Raw genomic sequence first — 15359 nt, 5'->3', positions numbered from 1 at the left:
GGCGAGGAGGAAAGGAGACACAGCACACACAGAGGACTTGGCTCAGTTCTACACACACACTCAGACCCCAATTCATGGCCTACGTTCCTGACCAGGCCCAGCGCCTGGGAAGGAGAAGGGAGAGATGACGGCCTCCAGGGGCTGAGTGGCCCAACACAGAGAGGAGGTACTGGATGGTCCAGAGGGGACCCAGACTGGCCACATCTGTCCTCTGGGGTAGACGGAACTTCCGGCTCCAAAGCCTGCATCCCTCCCTACTCTGTAGCCTTGGTCCCTGCTGAGACCCTTACTCACATGGTCCTCAAAGGTCACATCCTCCCTGGACACACCCATGTTGGCCTTGGCAATGCCAGGCTGGATAATCATTTCCCTCAGGAACTGAGAATACAGCTCCCTGCAGGAGAGAAGGGGAGAGAGGATGATCCCAAGGGTCTTGTCCAGGGAGCCTGGACCAGAGAAGCAGCAACAGAAGGCAAGGCAGGCCCAGCACCACCTGCTGTCTGATAGGAAGGCCCTCCCGTCACCCCCCTTTCTCGTGGTCTCACCTCTGCTTGGCCAGAATGGAGGTCCATGAGGCTCTCTCCAAGGGGAGGTAGTTCAAGAGAATCTGCACAGAGGGAGAGGAACAAAGCTCTGTCGACTCCTGGGCCCAACCCCAGACAGTAGGTGGAGGCCGACAGGCCTCAAGGAAAATGTCTAATAAAGGCCAGAAGACCAGATGGGCTGAAACCCACGCGTGCAGGTGTGGGCTGGGGGTAGCCTCCCCTTTCCTCTCCACTTTATCCCAAACCCACCTTTTCCTCTGCTTGTCCTCAAAGAGACCCTCGCAAAGGATAAGGAAACCTGGAGCTCAAGAGGCTGGAAACCAAGACATTGGGTTTCTGCTCCCACCTCGGCTAATAGCTTTGGGCAAAGCGTGGCCTCTTTCTGTCCCATTAAGCGTCACTTCTACTGCCCTGTGCGGACCAGGAAGCAGAGAGCTTCACTGCCACTACTACGTGTTCCTGCCCCAAGGGAATCCTGGAGGGGATGCCAAGAGGAAAAGAAACCCAGGACTTCCCAGAAAAGTCTCCTCGGACAAGCAAGGAAAGGCGCAGAAGAAGGGGAAGGGGCCAGGGCGGGGGCAGGCCATGCAGGAACCCAAGGACTTTTGGCAGAGCAGGCACCCCACCCCAGGCACACCCACCTTCCAGCAGAGGCACCGAAGTCCGCCCTCACAGGGGATGCCTGTGGACACAGCAGGCAAGAGTCACGCCCCAGGCCAGAGCCCCCAGACCCCCCCAGCCCTCCACCTAAGAGCCAGTGGGCAAGGAATGGAGTGCGCGAGAAGTACTTCGTCAAGAATCATCTCCTGTCAGAAAAATCATTGGACTACAGGCTAATCCTGTGTATTTCTCTCCATGACCCCTGCCCCCACCCCAGAGCTCCCTCCGTGGGGAATGTTCTTTTGAGGATAACGCCTTCTCATCCTTGGTATTTGTTCCTCAGAGCAGCGCTTACCCACCACCACCATCTCTGCCCAATCGGAGTCAGGTCTCTCATTATAAACGATAATGGCTCCATGAATTGTCCTTCATAGCATCCAGCCCAGTTGGGACTGTATAACATGGTTTGCGGATTTATTTAACCTCTGTAACACCGACAGCTGGGTGAGCCCCCGAAAGAGAAGAACCAAATCTGCCTTATATTCCCAGCCCCTAGCGTGGGGCACAGCACACAGCAGGGACACTGTAAATATTTGCGGAATATAAACTAAGCTATAAATGCTAAGCACTCTGTGCCTCATGGACATTACTTCACTTGACCCTCATTACAACCCTAGTAAGTAGAGAAGATTAGCACTGTCATCCTCACCTTCCAGATAAAGAAACCTATCCGTAATGACAGAGCAATCGGGGACTCCAACACAGGTCTGTCCGTCTTAACTCTACAGCCCAAACTCAACGCACAATGGCTTCCCCGAGGCCTGGTAGATTCTTCAGCTCAGTACACACCCCATGACCCCTCAAGACCTTCAGGGTTTAAATATCACTCTTGAACAAAAGACAAACGTCTCCTGCGATATTGTCAGGAGCCTCACTAAAGCAGCTGCTGCTACGGTACCCCTAATACCGTGAGTGGGAGCTGATGCCCACCTCCCTCAGAATCTGCATGGGGACAAGAAAAGCAACTACCAGAACTCCTTGCTGACCAAGTCACAAGGGCAGAGCAGTAACAAGAACCCACACAGAACACCTTAGGATATTTTAAAAGATAAGCAAAAATCTCTGTGCTGGAAGGTTAACCATGCCAGGGAGGGCAAAGTCAAACACTGCTGGGGTTCAGCTCCTTAAAGTCAGGGTCTCAAGGCTAGAATTTTACCGTTAACCAAAGTTCACCATTGCCTGAGTCAGCTGTAATCCCCAAGCCTGGGAGAGAATCAGGAACTGCTCTGCAGCTAACGAAATTCTACTACACAGGAAGTTTGCTGAGGAGTGAGGCAGACCCCGAAGCGGCTCGAGTCTCTTCCCCGCTCCAGGCTCCCGCATTCGATCCTCTCGAGTAACCCTCAGCTAGCAGCAAGCACCGCTTACACCCCAGGAAGCATCCTAAGGCCGAGGCTTGCTCTTGGCGGTCAGGGCAGTCAGGGGTGGCTGAGAGTCCCAGAATCAGCAGAAGGCCCCACGAGGCAGGCTGGCCGCCCTAGAACTGACCAGGTGTGGCCCTGGGCACCTTCCCCTCCATCCTAACCACAATGCTGCTCTAAGGAAACCCTGAACGTGGAGAGCTGCTGCTTACCACTAAAACTGAGTTCCCGAAGCTTTTCCAAAGCGATCGTGGGCTCCTTCAGGACATCCTGGAAATCTGCAATCCTAGAAGTCGGACGGGAAGGCAAATGAAGCACATCCAAACCCCAGAGTGACAGACTTAGTGATCACTTCTGAAGCCCAGAGCTCTCATATCACCAGTCTTCAACCAGTTCCTCCCACCCCTTCAGGACATAAAGACAGCAGAGCTCAGCCTAGGTCCTGGCCAAAGGCACCTTAGGGGAACTACAGAATTACAGATCACTTCTTCCTCCAAACCCAGGAACATAGAGATATTCCTCTAGAGGTTCTCAAGCAAACACCATGAAATTAGACACATTTCTAACATTTAGTGAGCTGGCATTTATTGGGCACTTCCTGCTGGCCAGGCCCAGCCCATAGTGCCACTAGGAACCAGGAGTAATGTGATCCCTAGACAACGGACCTATGTGACCTGCACGCAGCTCCCCAGGCTCAAAAATACAACCATTAGAAGACCTCTGGGCTAGACAGTAGGCAAGGACAAAAGGTTTAAAGAACAAGCGAGTCCTGGAGAAAAACTGAAGACTTAACAAAATTTGGCCAGTGCTGTGGGATTGAGCCTGAGGGAAGGAAGACTGGAGAATCCAGGTTCTCCAGCATTCCATGTAAAAACCAGGCAAGGGAAACAGGGAGCATTTGGAGGGGACGGTACTGGGGCAGAGGATTAACAAGGGGGACAAAAACGGTGGGGAGGGGATGGGGAGCTGGAGAACGGGGCATCGAGGCCCTGGATGAGGAAGACACCAGGGGAAGGGGGAAACCCGGGGTCCAGGATGAGGGAGAGACATGGGGTGACACGAGGGAGCAGAAGAGGTGCCTCCGCTCCGGGCACCCTCAGGCCCACAAGCAATGAGGTTGGAAAGTGGGCGCCCGAGACCCGCTACACTGGGCTCCCGCTTCCTAGCCGCACCTGCGTCCCGCCCTGCAAGGCAGAGGGGGCGGCCTGGCCAGGAGTGGTCCGCCTGGGTCGGCCGCGGTGGCCCTTACCTGCTCTTGTGCAGACTCGACATGGTGTTGACTTCCGGATCCCCCCTTTGCCCTCGCCGCCGCCGCCGCCGCCGCCGCCGCCGCCGCCCCCTAGGGACGCGGGGCTCTCTGCAAAGGCCTCCGTCCGGAAACGAAGCCGCAAATGCGCGCGTTCCGTTTCGCCCCGCCCCACCCGCTCGGCCCGGCTCCGCCCCACTCACGTGCCGCCCCTCCCCGCCACTGCCGAGGCGGGGCCACGGGGACGCCGGGAGCGCGGCCCCGCCCCCGTCTCCACCCGGCCCACGCGCGCACGAGACTGAGGACGAGCCTCTGCCCAGGTACACCGTTCCCTGTGTCTACCCTTTGCACTTCCCTTGGCTTCAGTTTATATCTGTGCAGTTTACCTGTCACCTTGACCTCTTCCTTACCCGTTCCTCGACGGCAATAAACTGTTACGTCATTGTTTCAAGAATGTGGACCTTCCCAGCTCAACTATACAGGCCTCCCGGCGGGTCTTTTCATTACCAAATCCTCGACGCCTATGACAGCAGCGCCCGCACCAAACAGATGGCTCAGTGACTACGGTTCAGTAACTATCAGATGGAAGAGCCGGACTACAGTTCAGTGTTTCCTTGGCTTTTGGAGTTGACAAACATGAAATTTACTTTATGAGAACAATAGAAAAAGAAAGCCAAGGTTTCAGGGTCCTTCTTAAGAGATGGTTGGCAGCCTTACAATGATTTTTTCTACATACTTGTGTGCACAAGTGCATAATTGTCATTATCTTTTAATTTATCCACTGATGGGTGAAAACTTTGTCATTGGACTGGAAAGCCTCAAAACCTCCCCTTCCGCCCTCAAGACTTGTCTGTTCCATGAAGTAGGGACACAGGTTATCTGTTCCTGTATTCCCTAATCCCATGATTTCTGCTCCCACTGCGTGTTAGGTACTGAGCTGTTTTTGTAGAATACCAAGGTTACATTCTTGTATGAAATACAAGAAATAAATGCTCTCTTTTTTTTATTTTTTTTTTAATATTTTTTTTAACGTTTTATTTATTTTTGAGACAGAGAGAGACAGAGCATGAACAGGGGAGGGTCAGAGAGAGGGAGACACAGAATCTGAAACAGGCTCCAGGCTCTGAGCTGTCAGCACAGAGCCCGACGCGGGGCTCGAACTCACAGCCCTCACGAACCGCGAGATCATGACCTGAGCCACCCAGGTGCCCCAATAAATGCTCTCTTAATGGCACAATAGGAAAGGAATATTTTTCCAGATAAAAAGAATATCAGTCAGCCCTTTAAAATGTTGGTTAGGAGACAGAGAAAAATGCAAATGATATGTTAGGAAAAACACATTTGACTATCATTTGAAAAAAAAAAAAGTTCTATTCTTTTTTTTTAAACATCGCTTCACCTTTGTGAGACAGAGAGAGCGCGAGTCAAGGAGGGGTAGAGAGAGAATCAGAAGCAGGCTCTGTTAGCACAGAGCCAGAGCCCGACACCGGGCTCGAACCCACTAACTGTGAAATCATGACCTGAGCTAAAGTCAGACGCTTAACCAACTAAGTCACCCAGACACCCGTAAAGTTCTATTTCTATCTCACATCTGACAGAAAAATAAATTGTAGATTAATTAAAGCTCTGCAATAGGAAAATCTATGGGACTAGAAGAAATATATTTAAAAAATTTTAGGGGCACCTGGATGGCTCAGTCGGTTGGGCATCCAACTTCAGCCCAGGTCATGATCTCACGGTTCCTGAGTTCGAGCCCCGTGTCAGGCTTTGTGCTGACAGCTTGGAACCTGAAGACTGTTTCTGACTCTGTGTCTCCCTCTCTCTCTGCCCCTCCCCTGTTCACACTCTGTCTCTCATTCTCTTTAAAAATAAATAAACATTTTTAAAAATTTTAATAAAAAAGTAAAAATAAATATTTTTATAATCTTGGAGAAGGAAAATACAAGGCCCAGAAGCCATGAAAGATAAGACAGATACATAATTACTTAAATTTTAAAATATATGGCAAAGTAAAAGGCAAGCATCAATAGGGGAAAACATATATACCCTCTGTGATAAAAGGCTAATCTTTCTAACATATGCAGAGTTCTTAAACCAACAAGAAAAAACACCCCCCTTGGAAAGGAAGTAGGCATTCATTCATTTGAGAAATTTGTTGAGTGCCTACAATGTGCCAGTATTTTCTAGTATTTGGAATTTAGACATGGACAAAACAGACCAAAAAAAATCCCTCTCCTTAGGGTGCCTGGGTGGCTCAGTCAGTTAAGCATCTGACTCTTGATTTCAGCTCAGGTCACCATCTCACAATTCGTGAGTTTGAGCCCGGAGTCAGGCTCTGCACTGACAACTCAGAGCCTACTTTGGGGATTCTCTCTCTCTCTCTCTCTCTCTCTCAAAATAAATAAACTTAAAAACTCTCTGCCCTTGAAGCATTGACATTTTAGTGAGACAGACACTTATAAATAAGTAAATAAATAAGACAAATAAGTCAGATGGTGAACAGTCCCTGAAAAGAAAAATAAAGCAGAGATGGGTAGTGGAGGGGTGTTGCAATTTTATTTTTTTTTTATTTATTTTTTTTTTTTTGGGGTGTTGCAATTTTAAATAGTGGAGTCTGGAAAGCTGCTCTTAGGTAACATCTAAAAAAATATATGTGGGGCGCCTGGGGGGCTCGTCTGTTAAGTATCAAACTTCGCCTCAGGTCATGATCTCTCGGTCCATGAGTTCTAGCCCCGTGTCAGGCTCTATGCCGACAGCTCAGAGCCTGGAGCCTTCTTTATCTCTTTCTCTCTCTGCCCCTCCCTCCCCCCCCAAAAGTAAATAAACATTAAAAAAATACAAATAAATACAAATAAACTAACATCTGAAGGAGGTAAGACAGTAAAGCTCATAAGCAGGCACTTCAAAGAAGAAATAACAATGTTTCACCAAAGCCTGAAATGCCATTAAATTGGGCTTATGCTCAGACGAGTATGATTTTGAACAACCATATTGCCTCTTGGGTGGGTAAAAGTAATCAGCATTTATTGTGCCCGCCCTCACTAGGATGTGGAAAAACAGGCCCTCTCTCAAACAGCTTTAAAGTGAGTTAAACCGGTACAGCTCTTTCCCAGAGCACTTTGACAAGTACTAATGCAATTGGTCTTAATTTGTACTTTTTTAAACTTTTTATACTGAAATACTATAGGTTCGCAGGAAGCTACAGAGATAGTACAGAGAGATCCTTGTATTCCTCACCCAGTTTCCCCATGGGTTTCATTTTTATACAGTTTTACCAGCTTTGAGACATATTTGATGTTCCATAAGCTGCCCATATTTCAAGTGCTCCCTTTGGGGCGCCTGCGTGGTGGCTCAGTCAGTTAAGCATCCGTCTTTGGCTCAGGTCGTGACCTCACGACCTTGACTTGAGTTCAAGTCCCGTGTCGGGCTCTGTGTTGACAGCTCGGAGCCTGGAGCCTGCTTCAGATTCTGTGTCTCCCTCTCTCTCTCTGCCCCTCCCTTCCCGCCTCTCTCTCTCTCTCTCTCTCTCTCTCTTTCTCTCTCAAAAATAAATAAACATTAAAAAAAAATTTCAAGTGCTCCCTTATGTAAGTTTAGACATACGTGTATGTGTGTGTGTGTGTGTGTGTGTGTGTGTGTATATACATACATATGTACACACACACACATATATATACGTATATACACACACACACATACATATAAATAATTGTGAAACTATCACCACAATTAAAATAATAAGCATATCCTTCGCCCTCAAAAGATTCTTCCTGCCCTTCTGTATCTTCTCCCTTCTTCCTCTTTTGGTACACTCTACCCTCCCTCCACCCCCAACCCAGGCAACCACCGATCTGCTTTCTGTCACTATAAATTAGTTTGCACTTTCTAGAATTGTATATAAAAGGAAGCATATACTGTGTACTCATTTTTATCTGACTCCTGTCACTCAGCATAATTATTTTGAGATTCGTGCCTATTGTAGCCTGTATCAGCACTCAGTTGCTTTTTTTTAAGTTTATTCATTAATTTTTAAATGTTTTTAAAAATTTTATATATTTATTTTGAGACACAGAGAGAGAGAGAGAGAGAGTGAGCAGGGGAGGGGCAGAGAGGGAGAGAGAGAATCCCAAGCAGGTTCCACACTGTCAGCATAGAGCCAGATGAGGGCCTTGAAGTCACGAACCATCAGATCATGACCTAAGCCGAAATCAAGAGTCAGACACTTACCAACTGAGCCACCCAGGCACCCTATCACTTGATTCCTTTTTATTGCTTTGTAGATTCCACTATATGACTACATCATAGTTTTTTTTTAATGTTTTATTTATTTTTGAGAAAGGGAGAGAGAGCATGAGAGGAGGAGGGGCACAGAGAAGCGGGGTGCAGAAAGAGAAGGGAACAAAAGATCCGAAGCAGGCTCTACGCTGGCAGTAGTGAGCCTAATGCGGGGCTCGAAATCACAAACCATGAGATCGTGACCTGAGCCAAAGTCAAACGCTCAACCAACTGAGCCACCCAGGCGCCCTGTGAATACGCTATAGTTTACCCATTTCCTGTCAATGAGCATTTGGGTTGTCTCGATTTTTTACCATTACAACTAAAACTACTATGAACACTCATGTACAAGTCTTTATAAGGATATATGCTTTCAAAATGAACTGCTGAGAACTCATCAAGATAAAAAGCTTCTGCACAGCAGAGGAAACAACAAAACTAAGAGGCAACAGACAGAAAGGGAGAAGATATTTGCAAATGACATATCAGATAAGGGGTTAGTTTCAAAAATCTATAAGGAATTTACCAAACTCAACACGCAAAAAACAAATAATCCAGCGGAGAAATGGGCAGAAGACATGAATAGACGCTTTTCCAAAGAAGACACCCAGATAGTAAACAGATACATGAAAAGATGCTCAACATCGCTCATCATCAGGGGAATGCAAATGAAAACCACACTGAGATACCACCTCACACCGGTCAGAATGGCTAAAATTAAAAACTCAGGAAACAATAGATGTTGGCGAGGATGTGGAGAAACGGGAACCCTCTTGCACTGTTGGTGGGAATGCAAACTGGTGCAGCCGCTCTGGAAAACAGTGTGGAGTTTCCTCAAAAACTTAAAAATAGAACTACCCTACAACTCAGCAATAGCACTACTGGGAATTTATCCAAAGCGTACAGGAGTGCTGATTCATAGGGACACATGTACCCCCAATATGTATAGCAGTTCTATCAACAATAGTCAAATTATGGAAAGAGCCCAAATGTCCATCAACTAATGAACGAATAAAGAAGATGTGGTTTATATATACAATGGAATACTACTCGGCCAAGAAAAAGAATGAAATCTTGCCATTTGCTACAACATGGATGGAACTGGAGGGTATTGTACTAAGTGAAATAAGTCAGTCAGAGAAAGACAAAAATCATATCATTTCACTCATACGTGAAATTTGAGAAACTTAACAGAAGACCATAGAGGAAGGGAAGGAATAATAAGTTACAGAGAGGGAGGCAAACCACAAAAGACTTAAAAAAAACATTTTTTTAGGGGCGCCTGGGTGGCCCATTTGGTTAAGCATTTGACTTTGGCTCAGGTCATGATCTCGCAATCCATGGGTTCCAGCCCCGTATTGGGCTCTGTGCTGACAGGTCAGAGCCTGGAGACTGCTTTGGATTCTGTGTCTCCCTCTCTGTCTGCCCCTCCCCTGCTTACACTTTATCTGTCTCTCTCTCTCAAAAATAAATAAATATTAAGTGTTTCCCTCTCTCTGCCCCTCTCCTGCTTGCACAGTGTCTCTCTCAAAAATAAATACATATTAATTTTTTTAATATTTATTTTTGAGAGAGACAGAACACAAGTGGGAGAGGGGCAGAGAGAGACACACACAAAATCTGCAGCAGGCTCCAGGCTCTATCAGCACAGAGCCTCATGCAGGGCTCAAACATACAAACCATGGGATCATGACCTGAGCCGAAGTCAGACACTTAACCAACTGAGCCACCCAAGTGCCCCAAGAGACTCTTAACTCCAGAGAACAAACTGAGGGTTGATGGGGGTGGGAGAGGTAGGTGATGGGCCTTGAGGAGGGAACTTGTTGGGAATAGCACAGGGTGTTGTAAGTGATGAATCATGGGAATCTACTCCTGAAGCCAAGCCTATACTGTATGTTAGCTAACTTAATAAACTTAAAAAAAAATAGGACATATGCTTTCTTTTTTCTTGGAATGGAATGGCTAGATGAATTTTTAAGAAATTGCCAAACCATTTTCCAACATGGTTGTGTCATTTTATACCCACACCAGCAGCGTATGAGGGTCCCTGTTGCACCACATGCTCACCAACACTTAGTATGGTCAGTCTTTTTAATTTTGACATTCTAGTAGGTGGGTAGTGGTATCTTATTGTAATTTTTAAAAAGTTTTTTGACAGAGTGAATGGGGGAGGTTCAGACAGAGAGAGAAACAGAGAATCTGAAGCAGGCTCCAGGCTCTGAGCTGTCAGCACAGAGCCCAGTGCAGGGCTTGAACCCACGAACTGTGAGATCATGACCTGAGCCAAAGTCGGACACTTAACTGGCTGAGCCACCCAGGCACCCCATTATCTTATTGTAGTTTCACTGTGCCTTTCCTTGAATATTAATGATGTTGAGTATCTTCTCATGTGTTTGCCATTCATATACGTTATTTGGAAAAGTTATCCGTTCAAATCTATTGCCCATTTTTTATTGAATCGCCTGCTTTCTCACTGAAATTGAGTTTTGAGAATATTTTCAGGAACTCTTTTCATCTTGCAAAACTGAAACTGTATACTCACTAAACAACTCATTCTCTCCTTCCTCCCCTCCCCCCTGCCCCTGGTAACCCCCATTCTACTCTCTGTCTTATGAATTTGACCACTCTAGACACCTCGTGTAAGTGGAATCATATAGTATTTATCTTTTTGTGACTGCTTTATTTCACTTAGCGTGCTGTCTTTGATGTTCATCCACAGTGCTGCATGAGGTAGACTGTCCTTCCTTTCTAAGGCTGAATACTATTCCATTGTATGTATGTGCCACATTTTGTTTATCCGTCCATCTGTCACAACATGGGTTGCTTCCACTTTTTGGCTATTCTAAATAATGCTACCATGAATGTGGGTGTACAAATATCTCTTCAAGACTCTGTTTTCAATGCTTTGGGGGCAGATACCTAGAAGTTGAGTTCCTGGGCCATATGTAGAATTACCATTCTATTTTTCTTTATTATTTTTAAAGATTTTGTTTTTTTAAGTAATCTCTACACCCAACTTGGGTTTTTTTTTTTTTTAAATTTTTTTTTCAACGTTTTTTATTTATTTTTGGGACAGAGAGAGACAGAGCATGAACGGGGGAGGGGCAGAGAGAGAGGGAGACACAGAATCGGAAACAGGCTCCAGGCTCCGAGCCATCAGCCCAGAGCCTGACGCGGGGCTCGAACTCACGGACCGCGAGATCGTGACCTGGCTGAAGTCGGACGCTTAACCGACTGCGCCACCCAGGCGCCCCCCAACTTGGGGTTTGAACTCACAACTCAGATATAAAGAGTCACACGCTCTTTGGACTGAACCAGCCATGTGCCCCTATTTTGTTTTTAATTTTTTGAGGAACCACTATACTTTTTTCTTTACTTTTTGTTTAAGTTAATTTATTTATTTTGAGAGAGAGAGAGAGAGAGAGAGAACACGAGAGTGCATGGGGGAGGGGCAGAGAGAGAGGGAGATAGAGAATCTCCACTCTGGGTTCAATCTCACGAACTGTGAGATCATGACCTGAGCCCAAAACAAGAGTCAGACACTCAACTTACTGAGCCACTCAGACGCCCCCCATTTATATTTTTTAAATTCATCCTGCATTATGAGTTTATATATACCCGTTTATAAATGCATTTTAACAGCTTTATTGGCATATAATTAATATACTATACATTTATAGGGTAAATTTATTTATTTATTTATTTTTAATGTTTGTTTATTTTTGAGAGAGAGAGAGAGACAGATCATGAGCCTGGGAGTGGCACAGAGAGACGGAGACACAGAATCCCAAGCAGTCTCCAGGCTCTGAGCTGTCAGCACAGAGGCAACGCGGGGCTCAAACTCACGAGCCAGGAGATCATGACCTGAGCTGAATTTGGACGCTCAACTGACTGAGTCACCCAGGTGCCCCTATTTTTATTTATTTTTGAGAGAGAGGGCAGGGGAGGGACAGAGAGAGAGGGACACAGAGGATGTGAAGCAGGCTCTGTGCTGCCCGATGTGGGGCTTGAACTCACAAACCCACAATGTGTGAGATCGTGACCTGAGCCAAAGTCAGTAACTTAATTGACTGAGCCACCCAGGTGCCCCTAGAGCGTACATTTAAAGTGAACAATTCAAGGGCACCTGACTGGCTCAGTTGGTAGAGCGTGGGACTCTTGATCTCAGGGTTGTGAGGTTGTGATCAACCCTGTGATCTCAGGGTTGTGAGGTTGACCCATGTTGGGTGTAGAGTTTACTTAAAAAAACAAACAAACAAACAAACAAACAAAAACCCAGGGGATCCTGGCTGGCTTAGTTGGTTGAACAGCCCACTTTGGCTCACGTCATGATCTCACGGTTCATGAGTTAGGGCCCTGAATCGGGCTCTGTGCTGAGAGCTCAGGCAGAGCCTGGAGCCTGCTTCAGATTCTGTGTCTCCCTCTCTCTGCCCCTCCTCCCTCCTCAAAAATAAACGCTAATTTTTTTTTTTTTAATTTTAAAAATAAATAAATAAATAAAATGAACGATTCAGTGTGGCTGGAAGAATTTTTTCTGTCCTTCAAGGTCTTTCTAGCTGGACTAAGAATCAAGTTGACATGAAACACATTAACAGGAGGAAATCAGATTTCATTTTGTACCTGCAAGGAATCCACACAGATGTGAAAATTCCAAAAACAATGAGGCAAAGGGAGGTATGTATGTCATTTTGCACCAAGGAGAAGGGGGTTAGGAGTCTGAGACATCAAAAGAAAGAAATGTAATTCATAGGAAGATGAAAAAGAGGAAATGTTTGGTAAACACGTGTTTGCTGGGCCACCCAGAAACAATGGGACGCAGAGGACTTTGATCAAGGGGGCCTTGCTAGGTTCCTCTCTGTCTACTACACCTAGCTCATAATATAGTGTAGTTGTCTATAGTGATAGCTCTCTTCCTAGAGTAGGCCCTCTATCAATTCTTTTCAAGCAGTTGAGGGCGGGGAGGGGAACTATAGAGCTTTTCCTGAATCTGCTGGGCTTTAATTGCTTTTTTTTTTAAGTTTATTTATTTATTTTGAGAGAGAGAGAGCACAAGTGGGAAAGGGGCAGGAGAGAAGGAGAGAGAGAATCCCAAGCAGGCTCCTCGCTAATGTCGGTGCAGAGCTTGACATGGGGCTTGAACTCATGAACCATGAGATCATGTCTTGAGCAGAAATCAAGAGTCAGATACTTAAATGACTGAGCCATCCAGGCACCCTGCCCTCCAACTGCTTTTTAATTCAAAATAATCTTCATGCCAATGTGCACCATCTTGGGGCTGCCTTCCCTTGGCCTCTACCAGTGATTTTCAGAATATTCAGTTATATACATATAACTATTTTCTATCACCACCCCATAAAGAAGCCTTGTACCCACTGGCAGTCATTCCCATTTCCCCCATCTCCTCAGCCCTAGGCAACTACTAATCTACTTTCTGTCTCTATAGAATTGTCTATTTCAACATATGAATAGGTTCATGCACTGTATGGTCTTTTGTGACTCGTTTCTTTCATTTAGCACGCTTTCAAGGTCCATCTATGTTGTAGCATATCAACACCTCATTCCTTGTTATTGCTAAATAATATTTCATTGTATGAACATATCATTCCATATCATTACCATTTACCGGTTGATGGACATTTGGGTTGTGTCCACTCCTTTTTTTTTAATATTTCTTTAAATGTTTACTTTTTTTTGAAGGAGAGAGAGAAAGACAGAGCGTGAGTAGGGGAGGGGCAGAGAGAAGGAAACACAATTCAAAGCAGGCTCCAGGCTCTGAGCTATCAGCACAGAGACTGATGCGGGGCTCGAACTCATGACCCATGAGATCATGACCTGAGCCGAAGTCAGATGCTTAACGGACTGAGCCACCCAGGCGCTCCAAGCTGTGTTCACTTCTTGACTATTATGAATTATGCTACTATGAACATTTTCTTTTGGGTAGACACCTAGGAGAGGATTTGCTAGGTCATATGGTAACTCTGTTTAACTTTCTAAGAAACTGCCAAACTGTTTTCCAAAGGAGCTAACCCTTCTGAAATTCCCATCAGCAACTTACCAGGGCTCCCATCTCTCTACATCCTCAGCAATACCTGTTACTGTCTGTCTCTTTGATCACATCCCTCCTAAGAACATGAAGTTATACCTCACTGTGGTTTTTATTTTTTTATCTGAGAGACAGAGCGAGCATGCAAGTGGGGAAGAGGGGCGGGGGGGGGGGGGGAGAGAGAGAGAAAGAGAAAGAGAGAGAGAGCGAGAGAGAGAGAGAGAGAGAGAGAGAGAATCTTAAGCAGGCCCCACGTTCAGCCCAACTCGGGGTTCCATCCCATGACCCTGGGATCATGACCTGAGTCCAAATCAGGAGTTGGACCCTCAACTGACTAAGCCACCCAGGCACCCCTCATTGTGGATTTGATTTGCATTTCCTTGATGACTAATGATGTTGAGCATCTTTTCATGTGCTTGCTGGCCATTTGTATAATTTTGGGGGAGAAATGTCTATTTAGCTCTTTTGCCTATTGTAAATTGGGTTATTTGCCTTTTGTTATTTTGTTGCAAATTCCTTACATATTTTGGATTACTAGTACTTTATCAGATATATGACTTGCAGATAGCTTCTCCCATGCTGTGGGCTATCTTTTTACTTTCTTGATGTTGCCCTTTGAAGCATAACATTTTTAAATGTTTTTAAAATGTTTATTTTGATAGAGAGAGAGAATGTACACTCCACACTGTTGGCATGGAGCCTGATGTAGGGTTGGATCTCATGAACCATGATGAGATCATGAACCAAACCGAAATCAAGAGTTGGACGCTCAATGGACTGAGCCATCCAGGTGCCCCTAAAAGTTCTTAATTTTGATGAAATTCAATTTGTTTGTATTTTTTTTCACTGATGCTTTTGCTGTTGTATCTAAGAGACCATTGCCAGTCACAGACTGACTCCTATATTTTCTCCTCAGGGTCTCATTGTTTCAGCTCTTACATACACACGCATATTTTATGTATATATAAAGGACTAAGGGAGATACTTACCAAACTGTTAAGAGTGGTCATTTCTGGGGAAGGGAATGAAATTGGGGTTGGGTTAGGGTTTGAATGGGGATTTTCATTTTTTCCCCACCATGTGTTTCTGTACTGTTTGGATTTTTTTTTTTTTTTTTTTTTTTTTGCAGGCATGTCGTACTTTGGTAATTTGAAATCATCAGTAGACTTTTCAAAGGATTCAAAATCGTGCGAACATGATCGCATATGGTCAAAGACTAAAAAGTACTA

The 15359-nt window shown here is 45.6% G+C and overlaps 1 protein-coding gene across 3 annotated transcripts in view; it reads right to left on the bottom strand.

Moving 5' to 3' along the window:
- TBC1D13 (TBC1 domain family member 13) overlaps window positions 1-15359 on the bottom strand; it is a 29620-nt gene that overhangs the window by 13323 nt on the left and 938 nt on the right. Inside the window, exons 1-5 of one of the 3 annotated variants that reach the window (XM_042911910.1) lie at window positions 3816-3886; window positions 2779-2852; window positions 1187-1227; window positions 546-607; window positions 295-394 (exon numbers count right to left, since the gene is read on the bottom strand). In XM_042911910.1, the coding sequence (XP_042767844.1) occupies window positions 295-394; window positions 546-607; window positions 1187-1227; window positions 2779-2852; window positions 3816-3838 (300 nt within the window). In that variant the 5' untranslated portion in view covers window positions 3839-3886. Of the gene's footprint in view, window positions 1-294; window positions 395-545; window positions 608-1186; window positions 1228-2778; window positions 2853-3815; window positions 3887-4222; window positions 4438-15359 lie in introns of those variants that run through there. The other 2 variants (XM_042911911.1, XM_042911912.1) reach the window with 2 other exon arrangements.

The sequence above is a fragment of the Panthera leo genome, chromosome D4, assembly GCF_018350215.1.
Source record: "Panthera leo isolate Ple1 chromosome D4, P.leo_Ple1_pat1.1, whole genome shotgun sequence".
In the NCBI taxonomy this organism is placed as follows: domain Eukaryota; kingdom Metazoa; phylum Chordata; class Mammalia; order Carnivora; family Felidae; genus Panthera; species Panthera leo.
Note: the sequence above shows the minus strand (reverse complement) of the source record. Positions and strands in the feature narration are given on the sequence as shown.